The 25,331-nt window shown below is 46.8% G+C and overlaps 1 protein-coding gene across 2 annotated transcripts in view; it reads left to right on the top strand.

The window, feature by feature from the left end:
• The window catches only part of Awh (LIM/homeobox protein arrowhead), a 186,808-nt gene extending 161,771 nt beyond the window's left edge, over positions 1-25,037 (top strand). For both annotated transcript variants that reach the window (XM_084605750.1, XM_084605749.1), the window contains 3 exons: positions 22,037-22,254; positions 23,396-23,641; positions 24,395-25,037. In XM_084605750.1, the coding sequence (XP_084461876.1) occupies positions 22,037-22,254; positions 23,396-23,641; positions 24,395-24,501 (571 nt within the window). In that variant the 3' untranslated portion in view covers positions 24,502-25,037. The remainder of the gene's footprint in view (positions 1-22,036; positions 22,255-23,395; positions 23,642-24,394) is intronic.
• The last annotated feature ends 294 nt before the right edge of the window (positions 25,038-25,331 follow it).

Consider the following 25,331-nt stretch of genomic DNA (forward strand, 5'->3'; position numbering starts at 1 on the left):
TGCGGTCCCGTAACGTTGCCAGAACGTGGCTAATATCCTCCCTAAACCGCACTCCGGCAACGTTGACATAAACATGGCTGTCGTGTTGATGCAATATTGCAGTAACATTTTTCAGCATGCGTACAACATTGCATGACATATTACAGGAACGCGAATTTCAAGAGCATGCACTGCAGCAATAAAACAGCATGCATTCTAAATAGCGTATAGGTAATGATTCGTGCAGTGTGGATTGCACATGCAAAAAGATGAGCTGTGGTTGCGTGAGGAGTATTTTTATTGAATTAAGCAAAAACAAAACCATGTCCCGCTACACAATTGGCATCAGATTCAGTCGTCTGCTTCCGCAATCATGGAGCCCTTGGCAGCACTGAGAAACAAATGAGAACCATATACACGGTATGAGTGTACTTGAAAGCATAGCACTGTTTCCTAACAATTACAATATACACAAAGGGTGACACAGCTAAAAGATATAGGGATTAAAACCAAAAAAAAAAAAAAAACTATGCGCACTTTCAAATTAAACCCGCTGAATGATTTTTGGAATTAAGTTGACATTAAAGCCTAGAATGAAAGGTTTAATGAAATGCACAGGTGTGAACAATAAAGCAACATGAAACCCTTCATGTAAAACCCCGCACTCCTGGGATCTTCGAGGTATTGGAAATAAAAAAATATGTCCGACCAACATGTTCCGTGGGTGGCCCCCTTTGGCAAAAATAAAATCCCGCAAAATTTTAAAAACATAAAAACATAAAACTCGGGGTCCATGCATGCAAATGCACTACAATTAGTGATTATATCCACAACTTGGTAACCAGATTCACACCTTATGTGCTACCCATCACAAAGCTTCACACTGCTACTAGATCCAAGATGAGCATTAGTGGCTGCTGACTGGCCCTTTTTTCAGCATGTCACACTTACCTTGCAAAAGCATTGGTTATATGCTATAATGGTTGCCGCTGTTTCATTCTCCTGTTATATGTCAAAATGACAGTGCTACTATTCAGCATAAGCTTTCTTTACATTAGCAAACGATATACCGCATCGCTCGCGGCAAGACAACACAGCCACTCGCTTTGTTGATGCCCTACATGCGATTCCCGGTAACACGATTGGGCATTGGATGCTGTCAAAAAGCCGAATATATATCAGGAGGGGAGGAGGTACTTGCCGTGATCTTGCGCGCAGTTCGACGCCATGGAAATCGATGCAAAATCCACAAAGGCGGGCAGAAGAATCTCCACTAAAGCACGGAATCTCCGCCATATTTGATCACGTGACATTGGCTAATGTACACGACGATTGTTTCCATTTTGCAGATTTGGTTACGATTTTGACTTTGAACTGTTCCGTTTTCAGTTTCATTTGTGCCGAAAGCAGTGATTTCGTGTGTTTATAGACAATTCATACTATGAAAATAATACAAAGTACAAGGCAGGTTTCATTAGTTTCAACTTCGGAAGGTTACTTGAGTGCTTTACTTTTTTCTAGTGCTTAGCCGCTATTAAACTGTCCCCATTGCATTTACTAATTGTTTTTCAAAATCCTCAGCAAAAATGTAATTCGATTATTGATGCACAACAGCAATGTTGACTTTGCTTCTTTTGAAACGTCCCAATGTGAGAAAATGCATATATCAACTTGCTCACATTTTGACTATATTGCTTCAACGTTGCTGAATGCCAATCATGTAAACATTTTAGCAGCGTTGCTAACGTCGCGGTAACGTTAGACGATATTCACAACATTTCTGCAACGTTATGGCAACAATTTGTGCTACTGGGGAGCCTGTTGCACATAAGTGTGAAGTCGTACATACGTAATATAGAAATGTGTGTGGGCGTGCTCGAAATCCAAGTGGAATTTATAGCACAGCTTGGGATATCCATGGAACTTGTGATGTAAACTAGTTCTATGTCATGCTCTTGAAGCACTTATTCTAATGCTATAACGATGTCTTCCTGCCTAATTATTGAGATGCAAAATACAACGCGCCATTCCTTGCTTTAAATGCAATGACATAGCATTACTTCAGGATTTTTAAAACGTTTGGAAACAATCCTAATTGTGATCTAAAAATGTCCAAGAATACTACATCGAGCGATTTTCAAAAATTCGAAATGGTCATGAAAAAGTGCTAAAGAAAAAAGAAATGACCAAATTCATTAAATCCGGGTCCATGATCTGAATAAATAGGTCCCCCGGTAGTGAATCGGCTACTTGTAGGCTCGCAACAGTTAGTAACGAGTTCTCGTGAATGTAGCCGTTTCTACAGTTCATTAACCCGAACCGAAGATTTATTATGTAACAGCACTCTCCCTAGATCAAAGGAGTGGTGGAAAATGAAGACAGGAGCCGCATGAACCAAACGCTAGAGCTTCGGGTCGGCGTGGAAGTAAAAAACAAAACAAAAAACACATTAAACTTTGAGTAAGTCAATATTTGACGGCTTCGAGTCCTGTTTCCCAACGGCGTGCTACGTTACCTCAGTTCTTTTAGACATTTACGTAACCTAAGGATTTTTGTGCCGACAACTGCTGACAAAATATTAGCAATAATTAAACCATTAAGCATAATTCACTGCCAGGGTGTCATAACATAGCCGATGTGTAATTAAAATCCCTGTCAATGTCTTAAGTGTTAGCACAAATCATTGTGTTTGCAGATGGCATGCTCCTTAACGATTAAATATCGCTCGAGTAGGCTCAACCTTGTAAAGGTGGCGAAAGAACGGAATCTGTGATTACAGGCCTATTTCAGTACTTCCTGTTTTATCAAAAGTATTTGAGGGCACCATTAACTACAGATTACAAAAATTTTCTGACAAATATAACGTTGTAGCCTCTTGTCAATGGGGCTTTAAAGAGTAAACCTACCGAGCAGGCGCTGCTGGGCAAAAAATAAAATCTTTGGCAATATCAACAAGAAAATGTACACATTTAAGTTTGGCCCTGAATATTCGAAATGCATTTAAGTGAATGCCGCGTTCAATTCTCTTTATTAAGTAACAAAGCTGCGGGTGGCGCGGAATGCCCCCCGACTTACTGATCAGATATTTGAAAAGAAACCGGCCAAATGAGAATTTTTCCAGTCAAATAGCCATCGTACAATGTGCAATGATATCATTGCGAGTGACAGGGGAAACCGTCTTCGTACGGCTACGCACAAGCAGGGCTTAAAGTCAGGGGGGTCTCAGTGGGTATCGGCCGCCACTACACTAGCCTTTAAGACTGCCCCAACCTCCTGCTCACGATCGAATGTATGTATATAAGTACTGTATGAATTCCTTTTATTCCTGCCAGTGGTTGTCGCATTTCATGTTTGTTTCGGCAATATTGCAGTGAGTTTTAATAAGAGCCATTATCATAATTAATAAAACCTTAGGCGGAGAAAAACAATGTCTCCTTTTTGTATAAAACAATGGGCAAATCAGGTCACCAGCGGCTTTCTCCCTCTTCTCTCTTCCTCCTTATTTCACTTTCCCTTTGTGCTCAAATCACCAAGCGCCCCTTCGATGGAGCCAGACTTTAGGCACTGCGCACAAGCTAAATCGCCACCAGCATCCGTCATATAGGCCTTTAAAGTGCGTGTACTTTAAGTATGTAGGTTTCGGCATGTTTACAATGAGCCCTATTAGTTTTCACGACGTTCGACTCGCTTTGTATAGGGACTTGCGAAGTAAGCTTAGCAAGCGATAACAGCCAAGGCGGGAAGGTCATGTAGCGTTCCTGACTGGCTGAAGTCTGCTGGCAGTACGTTTCATGCACGTATAGTTCAGCTCAGTTGTTTTTATTCTTTATATATATATGAGTAAACACCCGAATGCCGTTTCAGAAGTTCCGCAGCCCCTACAGACTGCGCAACGGCGGAGGGCCGGCGAGGCTCCCACCGAAAGATACCCATTCGGGCAGTGAAGTTGCAGCTCGTTAGTCGGCGTAGCTTCACCCAAGCTCCTGGAGTCCGGCGCAGTTTAGTGCAGTGCTCACGACGCCGGCCGGCTTTGCGGTATGACAGAGTTGTAGGTAGAGTGCAGCCCCGCCGCGTTGCACAGAAATCTTTCGTGGGCGCCCTTGTTTGCCGTGTCTCTGCGGAACCCCGGAGCAGTTCGTTAGCGATGCTGGTGCGCGGAGCGGCGATCAATGCTGCCTCGCAATCAAGCCTCTCCCCCGGGGCAGGCCGCCTCCAAGTTCCTCGGCTACGCACCCGGCTGTTTCCTCGGGCGGGGCCATGGTGGAGCCCAGTTCTCGGCCTCCATTCGCTCAAACGGGGCGGCATCCGCCGCAGGGAGACGAGCAGCAGCAGAGGTGGTGATGCGCTTCATGGATCATACTTCGCTTCGGCGCAGGTAGACTGAGCAGCGCAGACGACACTACCACTGATGCATCACGCGCATAGTGAGTGAAGAGCAGCACTCGGATGGAATCGTTTTCTCCAGAGACCGCCTCAACTATGACTCCTGTAGCGTTTTCACACGCGCGCGCGCACACACACACACACACACACACACACACACACACACACACACACACACACACACACACACACACACACACACACACACACACACACACACACACACACACACACACACACACACACACACACACACACACACACACACACACACACACACACACACACACACACACACACACACACACACGCACGCACGCACGCACGCACGCACGCACTCTTTCTCTCACGGACTCAAAAAAATATGTCGAGGAAACGTAACCAGGAGCAAGACCTCCTCCATAGGGCACATATGAGCGGTCGGCGACCCTTGTGGTGCGTACAGAGGGCAACGTAGTGAGCTATGAAACGTAAAGCGATAGATATAAAGTTTGGTTTGGTTTTAGGGTGTAACGTTCCAAAGCGACTGGGGCCATGAGACACTGTAGTGGAAGGCTCCGGAAATTTCGACCACCTGGGCTTTCTTTAACGTAGTGACATCGCACAGCACATGGACGCTTTGCTTGTTCGCCTCCATCGAAAAGCGGCCGCCGCGGCATTGTCTCTTGGTTTATAGGAAAGGAAATGCACAATATCAGTCCCATATTAGAGCGCAGCTCTTTGGCGCCCGTTCATGGGTTTCGTGGCGTCAGCGTTGTTCCTCGTAACCAGCTCCACTTTCAGTGTCATCTTGCTTTCTTCAATTGCGGTGTCCACACAAACAAGTGTGATAGATACTGGCCTTTACATTCATGTGAACCAATTATGGAAGGCACGCACGCTTCAGAGCTCAAGTATACTTTCACTCCCACCTTTTCTGCCTTCCTTAAGGCGCGATTCAGGTGTCCACAGAAACAAGTGTGACAAATACTGCGCCTCTCCATTCCTGTGAATCAATTCAGCAAGGCACGCTTCACAGCTCAAGTAGATATGGCCACACATAGTACACAATGCAGATATTTCAAGTGTCCACAGAAACAAGTGTGACAGATTGTGCGCCTTTCCCTTTCTGTGAACCAATTATGAAAGGCACGCTTCAGAGCTAAAGTGGAAGACATGACCACAAATGGTATACACTGCAAAGGTAATTCATGAATAATGCGAGAGCCCACACCAAGCTGCAGGGTAACATGTGCAGTAACCGAGAATTCACACTCACAGAGAAAAGCATTATATTTTGGTGCAGCTTGCATATATACACCTAGTTCACCCCGGTAGAAAAAAAACTTCGCTTTTTAAAAAAAGATGTCTCGGATGGCATCGTTTCAGCAAGAGTTTTTCGAATTCATTAAAATGCTCACGTGTGGATGTGGGATCCTTATAAATCATGCGGGTGAATTTTTTTTTTTTTTTTTTTTTTTTTTTGCAGATTCATTATTTAGGAGCGACGTAATCGCCGTTTAAATTTGAGCGGTAGCTCCGCTCCCCGCCGTCCGCCGAGCGCTGCTGATAACCCTGACGATGCGAGCCGAAACCGAAAACCGCTGGTGACGTCAAAACTGGTGATCGTCGCTTCGCAGCCTCCGCGATCGTACTTCTTTCTGCGTGTGTGCCTGCATAAGCTGCTTGGAGCTGCCTTGTGTTTCTGTATTTGTGCGTTTTTGTTGTAAGGTGCAGAAACATGTACGGTATCGAGTGACGCGGTGGACCCATCATGCCGGCGTTTTGCGCAGCCTTCGACTGCACGAACACCGGCGGCCGCGACGATGTGATCTTTCATTATTTCCGGCAAAATAAGAGGCTTTCCGCGAAGTGGGGCACTGCTGTTAAGCGAAAGGATTTCAAGCCGTCAATGACAACAGTGCTATGCTACGTGGATCAGTGCTATACTACGTTTGCTCGCCTCAAATTTCACTCATTGTATCCTGAATGCAGTTTGACAAGAGAAGTATACTTACCAAAGGACGTTTTCAATACGTGGAGGTGCTGACACTTCGCTTTCGTTCGAGTTAAAGTCACCGCTTGAGCCAGCATCGTTGTTTCCTTGGGGAGGTTATAGGCCACGACACCAAGATCCTCCGGGAAATCGTCCATGTGTTCCATCGTCATATAAGAAGCAAACCAGCAGCATCAAACCACCGTGCGCCGCGCTTCATGTGCAGCGGCGGCGACAGCGTTGGGCCGACCGAGCAAACACCTTTGTTGACGTCACGAGATGCCCAACCAATCGCAGGAGGCAGCGCTGCGAGCGAGGCTGGCCCGCGGCGGCTGCTGGACGTTTCGCCAAAATAAAATACGTTTGCGCTTTCCTTTGCCTAATTTCGATGAGAAATTCGAATTCGGAGGGTGGAAAAAGTAAAGTGCACCTCTTCACTCAATTTTTCTGAGAAACCTTTCAGCATCCCTTTAAGCTCTATGGCGCCCGTCCTGGGTTTCACGTCGTCATGGCTGTCGCCGTTGCCCCTCGTGACCAGTTGTCTGTCATTGTACACGCATGTCTTGCTCAAATTATTTGCCTCAATCTATCGAATAACTGAAACATGTGCAATGTCAGCGCACGTTAAAGATCCCCAGGTGGTCGAAATTACTCCGTAGCCCCCACTACGGCTCCTCTTTCTCTCTATCCTATCCACTTTCACTCACACCTTCCTCCCTTCCCTCACGGCGCGGTCGGGTGTCCACAGAAACAAGCGTGACATATACTGCGCCTTTCCCTTCCTGTGAACCAATTATCTATCTATCTGACGAGCTGCGCTCAAATTTCGTATTAGGAAGTACCGTAATCGTCGCCAATTTTTTCTTTGCACCTCAACCGCACAACAGTCCCGCGCTGATATTGTGCATTGGCTTATCTAGAAAAGGAAAGTCAGATTATATGTCACATTTTTCTGGGGTCACCTACTAAGAACGTTGCCTGAACCGCACAATAACAGTTCCACGCTGACACTAGCTGTGCCTTGTTTATATCAACGTTCTTAGAGTTTATATGGGAAAGGAAAGGCACAGTCTGTCACCTTTTCCTGTGGACACCTGAAGCAGATAGCAACAGTTTGTCCTCCTGCTCCTTGGATCTGAAATTGAAGTCCGCGTGAAGACCTACGTTAACTAGCGTGGTGAAGCTTTAGCTTCAAAAGGAAAGCATGGCAGGGTATGGCAGTAGGTTAGGTGGGCAGATTACATTAGGCATTTTGGTGGAATTGTCATCCGTGGTAACAACAGTTGCTGCTGTTTGCATGGGGCGGATCCGCAATAAAGAGGAAGAAAAGGAAGATCGCATCGGAGTGCGTGTGTTTTTGGGCCGCCGCTGCTTTGCCTGGTTTGAACTCCTGCTCTCTGCCTCCTGCGCCTCAACGCCCCGACCTTGTCCTTCTGGACTGCCATCTCGGGTAGCCTAAAGGACCCATGACAATATCATGTAGATGTAGGTGGCACACAGCCGATTAATTGAACAAATACGGAAGAGGCCTTTGCCATGCAGGGGTTGGGGTCAGGCAGATGACTGTGATATAGGCAGAGCTCGGCATCAAATTGACGACGATGACACGCAGGCTAATTTTTCATTAAGATGCCCCGATTCTTCACAAAAAAAGGAATATAAACCGTTTATTGAATTTTATTCCCGATGTACCAAGCAAATAAACCTGAAAGTCTCAACTCTATAGGAACTGCAAATATTTTTAAGACCAGTGTTTTATTTTCTTCGTGAACAGCTTGCTGATCTGGCCACCGGCGTAGCCGGTGACGACATAAACTGAAGCCGCGTCGTCTGCTGCATGGTCTGTGCACGAGCTGCGTCAACTGCGGTTACGCGAAGCTGGTGTGGCGGACCAAACAACTCATGCCGCTAACCACGGTTACCGCAAACTACTTTTCGATCTTTGTTAGCGCTTTTATTCTACGCCTGTGGGCGGGAATCAGGAACACGTCGGCGCCCAGTACGAAAGCCGCATGAGCTGGCCCGCTTGAACAGCCGGCACACTGTATACTAAAACACGTCTGGCCCACTAGAGCCAACGTACACAATGTACACTGAAACACGTCTCAAAAGCAACACATAAAATGCGCATAAAGTGCCATCCGATGGCGTTTTTGTACAATATTCGAGTGCCACACGACAGCGCAGCAGCGTGTATAGGTGCGGTGCTCTACATCGAGGCACGCAAAACACCATCTCGTCTTAGCAGCATCGTTTACGCTCCTTGCTGCCAAGTCCAAGTCTGGCCCCAGCAGCATTATGAAAGTAGACGATAAACTCATGAGGCATACAGCACAGCTAGGATGCTGCAAGCAATGGTGCCGCCCACGAGCGCGGTGGACGACGATGCTCTGGCCGTCTGCTTCTCCGTAATCGTTGCTAGGCCTACATTGCTTAGCATATCGAAGGCACAGCGGTCGGCACTTTGTAAGGGATCAGCGAGGCATTTTACTATTTTAGTAAAAGGGCGACTAGATCATGACACTTCCTGTCAACCTCTTTGCTTTGTAATGAAGGAAATTATTTTCGACGAATCCTCAGCAGCAGAGCTAGCCTACAAGAACGTAGGCACCACACTAGCAGAAGGTTGTAAGCAAAAACCACCATCGTATAGCTCAACATTTCTCTAAAAGAATTTTTTTTTTATCTTTAAATTGCCTGGGCCTGAAAATATTACGAGAAAAACAAATTTTAGCGTGCTTTTCAGAGAAAGGCGCAAGGGATACTGGAGGTGGTTATAAGGGTGGCTGTTCCTGACCCTGATGGGGCTGGGACAGGTAGGTCAACGCCGCTTGCGGCGGGGGCTATAGCCTGCCACCGAATTTTTATTTGTTGTAGGCCGTCATTGCACACGCCACCGCTTAGGTGGTGGATGACGGCTGTTGCGGCGGGCGTCTTTCTCTCCCTTTCTTTTTCTTTCTACTTTCTCTCTTCTGTCTGCACGAGGCAGCGGAGGTGGCTCAGCTACAGAGCCAGTAGCAGGCCCGTGCATTTTCTTTTCCTTCTTCCTGCAGCCACAACAACAACAACAAAACAACAACAGGCGCAAGGGATCTGCGGTATCTTTGAAGCGGGTGGCTTGCGGAAGGCTCAAAGCGCACAGCCGGCGCGTCGGTGTTCACGGCGGTGGGGGTACTGTCACGGACGAAGGCGGCGGTCGCACTGAAGTTGGATGTGTGGGCGAGAACTAAATCGCGCTTCAGTACTGTCTGTATCTGTTTTGATAAAGGTGCTGAGTACACTCATTGGGAGTCGATCATGCTGGTCTTTGAGTAAGCGAGCGCAAACAGAGTAATGTATCGGCAGCTTATCGGCGCCGGCTCAGCAGCAGACGACGCGGAGTAAGTCTGTGACATCACCAATCGTATCAGCATGGCGGTCGCTGTCAGCGGAAGGAGCTTCGTTGTCGCAACTTCAGTCACTTTATTTGAAATAAAGAATGCATCTAGGGCTTTCAAATGTCGGAAATAAAATAATAAGGTCCAGTAATATCTTCCAGACTACAACACTGCAATGTATTGGATGACCATGGCATTATTTGCTGATATCTACACGTTTCATACGCCGCTTTTTTTTAGAGAGCTGTGAATTTCTAAAATTGCAAAGGTGAGACACCGTGATACAGATTCTGATGCTTGTTTCTGGAACTTGAGCTGAAAGACTACTGTAAGTACCGCGGCCGAATTGATGCGAGAAATATTGTCGTAGTCCGCCGGAGTGCTCGTCACACCTGCGACACAAGAATATGCTTCAGCAGCGTCTCCACTTCTCAAGAAAAGAGCACCTCAAGCGGTCATTCACCGCTGTGATCCTATTGTATATTTACTTTTAAATTGTTTGACTTCCGGGTGTGCTAGAATCTCATTACCCAGTCTAGGACTCTGTGGGACTTCCGCATTGAGAAATCGAGGTATCGACCAATATTCTTCCAGAGAAGCCTAGTATATATATTGTAACACATGAAATGGTTTTAATACAGGTGAACTTCGTATGAAGGACGGACGCACACGGCTCAGAAAAACCCGGATCAGTCTGCACGCGCCTCGCTTCCTCCGCTTCTTCTTCTGCTCCTTCTGCAGCTGCTCAGTGCGCCGCTACGCGGCGTAACAATTCCCCCCGGGCGAACGATTCTCGTCCTCGAGAAAATTAGCTAGATCGAAGATGGCAGCGCTTCATGCGAGCCACGTGAACAATTTGTGTCTTGCGGGATCGGCGGTTATCCGTCGTGACTTTGGCGATAACGTAATTCACATCATTCAGTTGGTCCAACACGGCGAAGGGTCCATCGTACTTGCAGAGAAACTTCTCATAAAATCCTCGCTTGCGAATAGGCGTCCAAAGCCAGACGTAGTCTCCAGGGGTGTAAGCAACCGCACGGTGATGCCGATCGTAGTGTTCTTTGGAGCGACTTTGAGAAGCCAGTGTGCTTAAGCGGGCTATACAGCGGGCTTCTTCGGCACGGCATATATCTGGGAAACAGACGCATTGTCGTTGGGGGAAAATGGGAAGATGGTGTCTAAGAAAACGTGGGGAGTTCTTGCATAGAGTAAATAGAAAGGAGAATAGCCGGTAACTTCATGATTTGCAGTGTTGTAAGCGTACGTCACATACGGTAGCACTGAATCCCAGTTGCGATGGTCAGACGAGACGTACATGAACAGCATGGTTGTCAAGGTGCGGTTGGTGCGCTCTGTGAGACCGTTGGTCTGCGGATGATACGGGGTCGAGTGTCGGTAATGTGAACCACAAAGTCGGAGCATTTCTTCTACGACATCAGCAGTGAATTGCCGACCACGATCACTTATAATAACACGGGGTGCGCCATGGCAAAGGATAACGGAATTCAAAAGAAACGACAAAACATCAGCAGCCTTTGCGGTAGTGAGAGCAGCGGTCTCCGCATATCTAGTAAGATAGTCAACGTAGACGATAACCTATCCGCAGCCCTCCACAGTCTTTGGAAAAGGACCGAGCAGGTCAATTCCAATCTTTTCAAAAGGTGAGGTAGGTGGCTTGACGGGTTGTAAAGGTCCGGCCAGCGGGGTGGTGCGTGCCTTAAGTCGTTGGAATTTTTCACATTCTTACACATTTGTGGTCTTATACATTTGTGGCCAATAAAAACGCTGGCGAATTCTTTACAGGGTACGACAGAAGCCTAGATGTCCAGAGGTAATATCATCGTGCATGGCATGCAAAACTTGTGCACGGAGACTTTTTGGAACGACCTAAAGGAGGGCAGCACCGTCAACTGAATAGTTCTTCTTGAACAAAACACCATCTTCGAATGTAAACTGTGTTGACTCTGCTCTTCCTTGTGCCTCTTGTATAAAAGGCTGTAGTGACCGGTCGTTGCGTTGTTCTCGCCTAAAGGTCGCCATACTAGGAAACGTCGACGCGATTGAGGCTAAACACCCGTCGAAGCCGTCATCATCGTTAACGGAAGTCGGCAGTGGGTGCCGTGACAAGCAGTTTGCATCACTGTGATGTCGTCCACTCTTGTACGCGACACCAAAGTTGTATTCTTGTAGGCGTAATGCCCAGCGCGCCAGACGACCAGATGGATCGCGAAGTCCGATGAGCCAGCATAGCGAATGGTGGTCAGTAACTATGGTGAAGTAGCGTCCATATAGGTATGGTCGGAACTTGTGCACAGCGAACACAACTGCGAGGCACTCCAATTCGGTAACTGTGTAGTTCCGTTCACATTTTGTCAACGTACGGCTGGCATATGCAACAACGTGTTCAGCCCCACTATGCAGCTGCACAAGCACCGCCCCAGGACCGACGCCACTGGCGTCAGTGTGGACCTCAGTCACAGCAGAAGGGTCGAAGTGGCACAGCAGTGGTGCTAAAGTTAGAGAAGACTTGAGAAGATTGAAAGAGGTTTCGCACTCTGGGGTCCACACAAATTGCGAATCCTTGTGCAATAGAGAAGTAAGCAGGTGGACAAGTTGCGCAAAACCAGCAATGAAGCGACGAAAATAAGAAGAGAGGCCAAGAAAGCTTCGAAGGCTTTTCAGGGTGCGTGGAATTTTGAAGTCGCGTACTGTAGCAAAATTCTGCAGATCCGGCCTGATACCATCATCGTTGACAAAGAACCCAAGAACTAAATTTGTCGCTCTCCAAAATGGCACTTCTTAGAATTCAGAATGAGGCCCGCTTTGCCAATGCATTCAAGAACTTTATGGAGCCTCTCATCGTGCTCTTGGAAGGCCTTTCCGAAAATGATAACATCATCAAGGTAACACATGCATATTTCCCATTTGAGGCCACGAAGGATAGTGTCCATAAATCGCTCGAACGTCGCGGGAGCGTTGCATAATCCAAAGGGCATTACATTAAATTCGTATAAACCATCTTGTGTTACAAAAGCAGTCTTCTCACGGTCGCATGGATCAGAAGAGCGTATTGTCGAGCTAGTTGAGGATGTATGTAGAGGAATTTGCCAATAGCCAGATCGCAAATCAAGAGAGGAGAAATATGACGCCGAATGTAGACAGTCGACAGCGTCATCAATCCGAGGTAACGGGTATGCGTCTTTCTTGGTTACCGCATTCAAACGACGGTAGTCTACACAAAATTGCCAAGAATTGTCTTTTTTTCGCACCAGGGTCACAGGTGCGGCCCACGGACTGAAAGATTCTCGGATGATTCCTTTGTGCAGCATTTCGTCCACCTGTTCTTGAACTATCTTGCGCTCTGCCGGGGAGACTCTGTAAGGTTTTTGGTGAATCGGGGGTGCACTTCCTGTGGTAATTTTGTGCTGTAGCCGAGAAGCTGGGAAATGGCTACCCGATCCATTTGAGGCAAAGTCGAACACTTGGGCATGAGTTGTCAAAATGGCTTGCAGAATACAACGTTCACTAGATGGGAGCGATTTGTTGACCATGCCCTCAAACTCAGCACAATATTCAGACTTGTCTTTCGTGGCTCCTCTGCAATCGGAAATAATTACAACGGTATGAGTCACATAATTCTCAAATCTCGCGACTGTCAAACCAGAAGGAAGACGAACAGGCTCTTCTGGCACGTTCACAGCCCAGAGGTATGCGCGAGCATCCTCCGCCTCCACGACCCCCCCCCCCCCCCCCCCCCGGAGCATGGCACCAAAATATTTTTTTTCGCTCCATTCGAGACATCTGGCTCGACGACTATTGAATGTTTACCCATGAAGTATTCAGATGATTTCACGGGGAGAAACATCGCCGTCATCGCAGGCAGCAGCACATCTTCCTTCAAGGCGAGAACTCCTTGATGACTCTGAGACATGCTATCTACTAATGCGGGGATAATGGTCGGCTGCAAACAAATTTCGCCGGCACTAAAATTTACAGTCGCACCACACTCGCGCAAAAAGTCAACACCCAAGATAACGTCATGTGTGGCACGTCTCAATACAACGAACTCTGCCCTATAGCACTCATCACCAATTACAACTGAAACTGAGCACAGGCCAACCGGAACTAAAGTTTCACCCCCAACTCCACAAAACGTAGTGTTTTTGTCCCACACAAACATAACTTTCTATCGAAGGCGGTTCTTAAATGAAAGGCTCATAACTGACACAGCGGCACCAGTGTCAACCAAAGCATCCATTTTAACATTGTCTACACACACTGACGCTTTGTTCTTTAGCATGACGATAGGTAGAGGTATGAGTGAAATTGACCGTCCGGCGACCTTACCTCCATCGGTCGCACCACCTAGTTTCCCAGCGGTGGAGAAACAAAGCGGCGACGTGGGGATTGCGAACGGGGTTGTCGCTGCGGCGGGGGAGTGATGCTGCGATCGGACACAGGCAAAGCCACCTAGACACAGGGGAGTCATTCCATGCTTGGCGCTGAGGGGAAGAGGGCCGATAGAAGGTAGCAGGTGGCTGCTGCTCCCACTGGGCACCATTCGTGAAGCGCGGTGCTCGTTGGACAGGGGGTCGGGAAATTTGAGGACGCGGGCAAAAGCGGAAGATATGTCCGCTGCCCCCACAGCCGTAACATACAGGTGGCTGGCGGCTCTGGTAGTTCACTTCAGGATCCCTTGGAGGCCGAGATGGGGCGACTGAAGCGCGACGAGGAGCACCACGAGGCACATCATCTGCTGGAAATGATGCAGGGTCCGCACCACGCCGTTGTTGTGAGATGGTTCGCCATTATTTTGTGCAACCCATGGCGTGCGTTGTTCCCATTATGATACGGACCTCGATGTAGGGTGGTAGGTTACATCGAAATGTGTACGTTGCCGCTGAATATCCAGCTCCTCGCGTATAATCCTCCTGACCATAGAAGCGATATCTTCAGCCTCCGGAATGTCGATACCGGCAACAGTTGTCACATTAGAAAGACGGCCAAATTTGGGCGCTATCCGACGTGCCTTTAACGCCTGAAATGCCCGGCACTGCTTGATGACATCTGCAACTGGGGCAAGGGTGTCCCGCGAAATAAGAGAAAGTTGTACACATCCTCAGCAATCCCCTTGAGAAGGTGCCCTACCTTGTCTTCTTCTGACATCTGCCGGTTTACAATGCGACAAAGTTTCAATATTTCTTCGATATAACGTGTGCATGCCTCACCGGGAAGTTGGGCTCTCTGGGAAAGCTGATGCTCAGCGCGTTCCTTCTTCGCAAGAGTATCCCCAAAGGACTTTCATTTCATTTTTTCATCTATTCCACCTTAAGGGCCCGAAGGCATTACATAAGGGGGGGGGGGGGGGCAGGCTACAGATTTTCACATATTATGAACGTTACAAAAAAGATAAAGCAAAATACAACGCAAACAAATACAAGTACAAGAAAAAAAGAACAAGCAGGGGAACATGTAGTGAACGATGTAAGAAACAAAAAAAAGATAAAGCAAATTACAGAGCAAACAAATACAAGAAAAACAGAACAAGCAGGGGAAAACATTAAGAAAATATAAAAGGCTGAAAATAAGGCAGAGTGTCGTTCGTTCAGCTGGAATCGCTTATTAGCTTATATGATTTTTCAGTTTATCGCGGAACTGTGTTCTATCTGTGCAGGTGACTATATTTTCAGGCAGGGAATTCCATAGGACTATTGCGTGGGGGAAGAACGAGCTATTCATTGCTAAGGTGCGGGTAGGAATGCGTGTTAAAGTCTGGCTGTGGTTTAGACGGGAAGATCTTCTTGGAGGTGTAGTTAGAAGCTCGTGTCTAGACCGTGGGTGATGATAGAATGTATGAAGAAGGCACAAACGAGATGCGAGGGACGGTAGCTCGAGGTATTTCTTTAATGAAGTGACGCTGCATCGTTTAGAATATGTGATTAACCGTGCAGCGCAATTTTGAATGGCTTCAATGCTAGCGGCGTGGTAAGCTTGTGACGGATTCCAAATAGCTGACGCGTATTCAAGTTTTGGTCTAATGAAAGTTAAATAAGCCAGTTTTTTAACTTCTTGTGATGAATCGCTTAAATTCGCTTCGTAATTTCTTCAACAAATTGGTCCCAGGTCGTTAGGATTTCTTCGTGGTTATCAAACCAAGTCAGAGCCGTGCCAGCGAGGAAGAAAACAACATTGTACAGACGTGCGATTGAGTTCCATCGGTTGTACTTGCTGCATCTTTCGTAATGTCGTAGCCATTCCTCAACGTCATCTTCGGGCTCACCGTGGAACGTACGCGGCTCACGATGGTGGGGAAAGGTCGTCGTCTCTTCAGGTCGCTGTTCATGAGTCTGCGTCGTGCGAGTGGTAGCCATTGAAAGGTACTGTTGAGTATCTAAAGATGGCAGACCTGCTACAAGACGGCTGCGACGAGGTACTGGTGGATCCAGAACGTTTTTACCCAGCGCCTAGCACCAAATGTAACAGATGAAATGGTTTTAATACAGGTGAACTTCGTATGAAGGCCGGACGCACACGGCTCAGAAAAACCCGGATCAGTCTGCATGCGCCTCGCTTCCTCCGCTTTTTCTGCAGCTGCTATATTTTTGGTTCATGGCCCCTTTATCCCAAGCATTTCACCCCAGAAGAGCCGAGCACCAGGCCGGGCCGGTGGGTAACCGGCGGCACTGGGGAATGAACCCATATATATATATATATATATATATATATAGTCGTGGCCGAGTGGTTTGGGCGCCCGTCTCGGCTGCGGGAGGTGGTCAGTTCGAAACCCGCCGCCGGACACCCACCGGTAAAATTGGGTACAAGCGTCCCCCGGCCCGGCGCCCGGCTCCTTTAGGGGTGTGCGTTTGGAAGAGGCTCTGCTAACCCTGCTGTGCCCCTTCGGGGGCTTAGTTTCGAACAACCATGGCCTGCAAAGGCCATGGTTGTTCATATGGTTGGCCATATATATATATGGCCATATATATATATATATATATATATATATATATATATATATATATATATATATATATATATATATATATATATATATATATATATATATATATATATATATATATATATGGGTCCAATCCCCAGTGCCGCCGGTTACCCACCGGCCCGGCCTGGTGCTCGGCTCTTCTGGGGTGAAATGCTTGGGATAAAGGGGCCATGAACCAAAAATATAGGTTCAAGAAGAAAAAAAAAGGCCACATAAAGGGCCTTTGCCGCGCGAGGCGGACTTATTGTTGTCCGATGGCGGAACGAATCACTGCCACATCGGCGCAACTATTTCGGCCGGGGCACCTTTTCCCAAGTATTTCACCCCAGAAGAGCCGAGCACCAGGCCGGGGGAAAGCTTGTACCCATTGAAAAACCAGGGATCGAACCCGGTACCTCCCGAATGCGAGGCGGATGCTCTACCACAAAGCCACCGCTTCTTTTTTTTTTCTTTATTGCATGAATTGGTACAAATACATCAGTAAAAGATCGTGGTTGCCATGCCCCTTGGCTGACAACCGTGTCTAATGGACTTTCATTACCACAAGTTCGCCCATCAGACTCAAGACCTCCTCCGCAGCGTCTTGCTGCTTCAAAATTTTATTTAATTTATACACTTGTTCAACAAAATAATCACATACAGATCGTGCATCGACATCACAGTGTCTATAAGCCATCCTACTCCTCCAAATACTGTGAAGGCCCAATAGCATGATGAGGTCATACTGAAAATCATCATTAATTGTTGTCAAGTACCGAATTCCACGTGGCGTCAATGGCAGGTCTTTTTTAAGTGTCCTTCGCTTTATATATATATATATAAAGCTGACGCAGGAGTCGGTTATAGTTGTGGATGTGCATAAGTAAGAGTCATTTGTTATTCGGTGGGCCTAGTTCAGCTGTTTAAGGCGATTATGCTAACTGGTTGCACACACAACTCTCTCTTTTTCAACAGCGCCCCTTTCAGTTTTCAATATATGTCGGTCTATTACATGTTCGCAAATTCTCTGCAACAACGCTTCACCGTTTTTCGCTGTACTTTGTCGCAGCACTAATATTTTTGCTGGGCTGTTTTTATTCTGTGTTCCTTTCTCACAATGGCGTTTTTATATGCTGTTCTTTCACGCACAGTATACTGCCGCCCCGTGCTATAGATGATGGGGACTGGAGGTCTATGAGAGGCGAGACTTTCTCAAGGTGTCTGTGAGCACGAGGTCCATGCAGAATGGGAGACGAACAGTTAGTTATCTTGCTTCGGCGGGAGGTTAGTGTTGGGAAATTGTCACGAACCTGCTCAAAGGTCTGTTTACTTAGTGCTATTTCATGGACATTCCCGCATAGAAATCCTCAACTGAAGAAGTCAAATAGAAGTTATATTACCTGAGCACAGCAGGAAAGAGTACGATCCGGCGTTTGGAGTTCCGCACTCCGTAATTGTACTGTTTAGTTCCCTTACACAAAGCCTGCGCTCGCTGCGCGTTCAACTACGATTGGTTTATTAGCCGTCAATTAGTTTTTACCATCGATGAACTGTTCTTCGGACTGGTTACGATACCTATTTTTTCGGTTTTCTGCAAGTTTAGTCGCTAACTCCTGAAGTAGCCAGCCAGGTTACCCACTTCCTTCAATTGAGGCGTATCTATAGACCAACACTGGTCTGTGACGTAAGCACGATGCGGTGACGCTTCTATCGCCAGCGTGGTCCGACTGGGGGTGAAAAATAGGCTTAGAACCCATAGGAATACATAGAAGCGAAATATTCCAAAGCAGTTTTCTAATTTCACGGGTCATCTGTGATGTCGTTATTCGGTACAGAGCAACCATGAATGCCCTGGAATAGATCGTGGAAGTGTGAAATCTCATTACCGAGGCGAAGTATGTTTTAAACACCGCGAAACGTATCGGGGTGCGAGTTGAGGGGGCGACCCATAGAAATACATGTAAACACAACTTACCGCAATGTTTTGCCCGGTTAAGCAGCGTTGAACCCTTCTAATTTTTTGGTGACGTACGACGCCCCGACGTCATGTTGCATGACACACTACATTCTAGCTCTTGCAAGTAATGTAAGTCTGACGACTTGCGGGACCGCTCACAGTACGATAAACTCACCGCGCACAGTTGCAGACGACCATGCACCACCCGCTGTCGCTAGCAGACGCTCCGGAGCTGGAGGCGGCCGCGGTGGGTATCGCCAGCTACGCTGTCTGCTGCAATGCGCGAATTCTCGTTCGGTTCATATTGTCGCATGGCGTTTGACAACTGCTTTTTAAATGTAATTCTGTCTAGCACGTATCACTGGAGCGACAGTATTATCAAGCTTATTTACCCTATGCGGCAGCATATCAGACTGTAAGCAAAACTGCGCGATTCGCTACACCCAGCTTGCCTTTTGGCGGTGTCTGGATTCATAACACAGGTTACTCGGAGAGTTTTAAAAGTAGACTGCCTCCGTAATGACGCACCATACTTTATCACACACTTCTTCAAAGCGCTGATCAACGTTTAACGATCGGCCGTCACTTCTGATGCTCTGCGAAATGAGAAAAATGTTCCGGTAAGTTGTGTTTACATGTATTTCTACGGGTTGCCCTCCCAACTCGCACCCCCACATGTTTCGCGGTATTTTAAAAATACTTCGTCTCGGTAATGAGGTTTCATATTTTGACGATCTGTTCTAGGATGTTCATGGTTGCTTTGTACCGAATAACGACACCACAGGTGCCCCGTGAAAGGAGACAACTGCTTTGGAATATTTCGCTTCCGTGTATTCCTATGGGCGCTAACCCTATTTTTCACCCCCCAGTCGGCTGCGGCGCCGCGAGCGCCCCCTCTGTTTGTAAACACGGTGTTGGTCTAACCAGCCGATGAAGAGTGACGGTTCGGTCTTAAAGAAAGGTCCAGTAGCAAGCACGAACGGGCGTGAAATATATAAAGGAAATGAAACACGTACCACTGGAGGTTTCAAACAACTTCGGACACAATAAAAAGGGACTGAGCTTCGTCTTCTATAGTTAAGCTTCGAAACTTGCCGGATTAGATGGTTTGTGATTTCGGGGATACTATTTATTTATTTATTTATTTATTTATTTATTTATTTATTTATTTATTTATTTATTTATTTATTTATTTATTTATTTATTTATTTATGATTACCCTCAAGGCCAGGGGCATTTCAGAGGGGAGTGGTTACAAAAATAATAGAACAGAGGTTGAAGAACAAAAATGAAAAATACAAGCGTCATGGTCCTGGTTATACATTTTTAGCTCCTATAGTAAGAATATAGTTGTAAGTGCAAGGCAAAAATAACATTGGTTATTGTAACAGCAATGACTACGATTGTTAAGGGCCTGAGTATACAATGTTAGCTAAGTTGGCACGGAATCGCAGGCTGTCTTGAATGCTGGCTGTCGATCCGGGAAGGTGATTCCAATCTGAAGATGTGCGGGGAATAAACGACTGCGAACAAGCTTTGGTTTTGTATGATGCGATGCCGACTTTATGTGCATGATCAAGCCGGGATGAGATGAAATACGGAACAGAAATAAGTTCATCTCGTAGAATGGGGCAATTGTAGAAAAGTTTATGAAATAAGCATAACCGTGAGAAATTTCGACGGGAGGCTAAAGTAGGTAGATTTAGCATGTTTTTCATGGAGGTGACACTTGCTGTACGATTGTAGTTAAGAAGGATGAACCGGGCAGAGTTGTTTTGCACTAGCTCGAGTGAATTAGTTAAGTTAGTGGAGCTTGGGTCCCAAATTGCTGATGCGTATTCGAGTTTAGTGCGGACAAGCGTTTTATACAGCGTTAGTTTTAATGAAGTATAGAGCGGCGGAGAAGTTGCGGCGCAGGTAGCCTAACATGCTGTTAGCGTTGTTAATTACGGTGGTAATGTGGAGTGACCAAGTGAGAGAAGAAGTTATACGGACGCCAAGATATCAATATGATGTGACAGCCTCGAGTGCAGTGTTATTCAGATGATATGTATTAGTAGCAGGTGATGTGCGGGAAACAAGTAAAACTTTGCATTTTGAAGAATTCATTTGCATTAGCCATAATTTACACCACGCGGATATGGAAGTGAGATCGTCTTATAGAGCACAGAAATCGTTAATGTCGTTAATTTCCCGAAAAATAACGCAGTCATCAGCAAAAAGGTGATTGTTAGAAGATACACAATTAGGTAAGTCGTTATTATAAATTAGAAAGAGGAGAGGGCCTAAAACTGAACCCTGGGGTACGCCAGATTCGACGGGACGTAATGGGGAAGATGTTAGTAGATACGAACTGAGAGCGGTTACAAAGAAAATATTCAAGCCAGGAAAAAAAATTTGGATCGAGGTTAAGTTTACTTAGCTTGAGGAGTAGTAGTTTATGGGGTACTTTTTCAAACGCCTTTGCGAAGTCGAGAAAGACGCAGTCGGCTAATGAGCGGCGATCGAGGATGGAATGAAGTTTATGTGTGAATGATACTGTGTTTCACAAGACAACCGCTTACGGAAACCGTGCTGTGTATTAGTAAAAAATGAATTGGAATCCAGAAAGTTTGCAATGCCTGAATATAATATGTGTTCTAAAACTTTACATAGAATGCTTGTTAAGGAAATGGGGCGGTAATTCAGGGGTGAATTCTTTTACCTGATTTATAGATCCTCCATCGAAACGCGGCGGCTGCGTTTCGATGGAGGCGAAACGAAGAGGCGTCGTGTGCTGTGCGATGTCAGCGCACGTTAAAGATCCCCAGGTGGTCGAAATTACTCCGTAGCCCTCCACTACGGCTCCTCTTTCTCTCTTTCCACTTTCATTCCCACCTTCCTCCCTTCCCCTACGGCGCGGTTCGGGTGTCCACAGAGCAAGTGTGACAGTTACTGCGCCTTTCCCTTCCTGTGAACCAATTTAACTTAACTTATCACCTTCCCGACCGTCCAGTCAGCAGGTAGGGCACCAGTGTGGAGGGACTGCTGAAATATCTTAGACAGTAATAATGAACAGTAAGTTTTAGCACCCTTTAGAAATTTTGAATTGATGAAGTCACTGCCTGGGCTAGAACATATTTTAAGGGAGTCGATTGTCTTCTCAATACCCCATTGGCATTGGCAGCCCAGCCATTGGCACATTTTTATGAATATTGCAGAGAAATAATCGCGGTCAGCCATTCCGGAGCGAAATTTATCGCGCCGAGCACTAATTTTAAGCGAGCCATCAGTTAGAGCAAGTAAAAAGTCCGCCATTCCACACGACGGAATAAAAGCATTAATAACACCCGGAGAGAAAGTTCCAGTTTCGAAGATTTCTGTGGGTGGCTTCTTCCTTCTCGCAGCCAGTTCGCGGCCAAGTGCGCCAAGTGCAGCCGTGCCATTGGCGCCTCGGACTGGGTGCGCCGCGCCCGTGAGCAGGTGTACCACCTGGCCTGCTTCGCCTGCGACGCCTGCAAAAGGCAACTCTCCACCGGCGAGGAGTTCGCACTGCACGACGGTCGCGTGCTCTGCAAGAGCCACTACTTCGAGTTGCTCGACGGCGCATCGGGATCCAACGACGGTGCGTCCTATACTACATCCAGATTTCGTTCTTTATGAAAATGTATTCAGGGGATCACCGGGGAAAGGCTGATGTTTGTCTGCTAGTGAGGGATACCGTCAAAATTGAATGTAAAGCTTCTTGCCTATCAATCAACACTCGTAATGTTAAGACCTTCGAGCTACAGCATCAAGTCTATATAGCTGGATAGCTTATGTCGAGTGTAATTGTGCTGGGCTAATAATAAGTAATTGCCTTAATTGATTAACACTGAATAAAAGTTTCACTTTACGCTGACATCAGGTTGTATGCCACTGAAACGGTCTCGGTGAGTAGAATGATAAAAAAAAGGCAAAATACGCAAAAACATGCAAAACTAAGCTATCGCTCGTCTAACTCGGTTCTACCATGGTTAAATCGCTGCAAATGTTTTACTATAAAATGTAAGCACCTAGTAAAATTACATGTTTTTATCTGACTAAAACAAGTAGCAATATCTACTCATAAAATTTCAAAAAACTTTTGGTGCTGAGTTTCAACGAATTTCGCTCATCTCACGCTGAATTTAAAATTCGCTCATGCCAGCTTTGTGCCGACTGCGACTTCTGTCAAATCGTGCCAGTTCGCGGCGTATGGGACACGTGGCCTTCCCGCAGTTGTGGCGGCCGCTTTTCGATGGAAGCGAAAGCTTAGGTGCCTTGTACTGTGAGATGTGAGTGCAAGTTAAATAGCCCAAAGTAGTCCAAATTTTCCAAACTCTGCACTACGGAGTCTGTCATATAGTGTGAGTCGTTTTGGGACGTTAGACTGAATAAATCAAACCAAACCGAACCGAATATCTATTGCCGCAAAGTACCTATGTGTAGAAGTAGCTAAATGTTTACTGGGATTTAGTTAACTAGCTTCATAAAGTTAAAGTGACTACCTGTTTTCTGACGGCCGCCAACGCTGGTATTACTTTGTCATACGAGTAATCGCTTTACCTAAAAAAAAAAAAAACGATTTTTTAAATTACCGGCGAGCAGCCCTGAAACACCGATCTGTTTTCGTCGAAAGTGTCACTTTTGTGGCCAAAATTCGGGGTTGACACAGGCCGACTGTGGTTTCTCTTCCCCTTTGGAACGCGCTCGCAGCGTCCTGAGTGAGGTGGGTCCTCTTGCAGAGAGCAGCGAGCAGGAGTCCGCGTCCTCTTCGTCGGCCAAGGCCAAGACTAAGCGGGTGCGCACCACGTTCACCGAGGAGCAGCTGCAGGTGCTGCAGGCCAACTTCAACCTCGACTCCAACCCGGACGGACAGGACCTGGAACGCATCGCGCAGATCACCGGGCTTAGCAAGCGCGTCACCCAGGTCTGGTTCCAGAACTCCCGCGCCCGCCAGAAGAAGTACTTCAACAACCAGGCTAAGAAAGGCAAGTTTCCTTATAGCTTAACAGCTGCTCTTAAAGGCGACGAAATATGCCGGTAATACTGCCCATGAGGGCGCGCCTAGGCACTTCTAGCGTTCTACCTTCCACTGCTTGAAGTCCATGTTTTTCCTTCTGGGCAGCTCGCTAGGCCTCACTTGCTCCTTTCGCTGTTTAATGCGCCATTGGGCTCGCATTCGCTCAACTTGGCCCCCTGCCCGGATCAGATCACACAGTGATTCTGCAAATGAAGTGCTGTGATTTCACTTGCACTGGCATAGACATAGTATAGTGCGCTGGCTCTGCGAGGGCGCATGTGCTACAATAGTAAACTAGATCTCAACGGAATATGTTTGTCGGCAGAAATGTGCTCTATACTGTGGCGGAGGAGATCTCAGTTTATCGACAAATAAAAGGCTAAAATGTGCAGCACGGTAGTGTTACCGTGGACGCACACTCTAGGACGTTAATCAGTCCACCTTGGAGATATTAAGGACACACTTTCATCGGAGAAAGATTGTATAGTGTTTGCTTGCTTTTCTGTAACCAGTAAAACAGCACTGCCCCTAGCTTAATTATCAATATACTTGTTACCACATTTAGGGTAGCTAACTGCAGAACAAGTGTCAGTGACCTCATATTGACTCTTCTCTGTGCGAGCTCCTCTTGATTGCAACGGCTTGGCATTTCTTAGCATAACCGAGTTTAGTGCCGCTGTTGTCGAGGTTGAAAGACCACAGCCGTTTGTTATTTACGCAGTGAACCCCGTGGGCGGCGGCGTGTCTGCGGGTCCCGCCTGCTCCGGCTGCGGGATGCTCTACTGCCTGTGCGCCCATCAAGGACTGACCATGGGACAGGTCACGTGACCCTGCCGGGACGGAACTGTGTGGCGTGCAGCGGACTCGTGACGAGCCTCATTGTGACACCCGGTGAACTGTTGCTACGCGAGGAGACGCAATCGAGTGCCCTGCCCGCGTCCAGACCGCACACTGTTCCGTTTTCTGCGCGTCTTGTACATTTCATCGCTGAGGTCGTTGGTCGAGCCCGGTACATCCATATGAACCCGCAGCCCTGCCTTCAAGTTTTCGAGGGAGATGAGTACGACGCGGGAGAGAACCTCAACGAGTACCGTTACTGAGACGAGGACAGATATTTATATTTCCTGGTCGCCTGGTTTATTCGTTAAAGTACCTATGAACCTCTCTAGATGAACCTGGTTTGATAGAGAATGTTATGGAGAATTTTCTGCGGCGGCATAATTTTCGTAGCTTTCTTTCCCTCGTGTTCTGGTGTCTGGGCCACCCGTGTTCGCTCCAGCACAGCCGCCGTCGACCGGGCTTTCGTGCACTTCATTCGCAATGAACTCTTTAACAATAATAAAACTTCCTCTACGAAAACGAAATACATTTGTTTTCACACTCTAAAGGTTTTGTTCTGAGTTAACAAATCACGGGAACTCGATTTTTTTTATCTGTAATTTGTTCACTCCGTAACCCACGCGATTACATTCGTCCTGAGGAAGCTGCTGTTTGCTTATTGTTTTTATGAAGTTACCAGAAATGCATTTGGGAAGTTTGAAAACTGCAGCCTTCAGTTCTACGCGTAATAGGTAACAAGTCCCCGAACCGCTTCCTACGCTTTTACTCGACAACTACAAAAGCGGTGACTTAGAGACTATATTTATTGCGAGCCTTCA

Source organism: Amblyomma maculatum, chromosome 6, assembly GCF_055883805.1.
Source record: "Amblyomma maculatum isolate TAMU_Amacu chromosome 6, ASM5588380v1, whole genome shotgun sequence".
NCBI lineage: Eukaryota > Metazoa > Arthropoda > Arachnida > Ixodida > Ixodidae > Amblyomma > Amblyomma maculatum.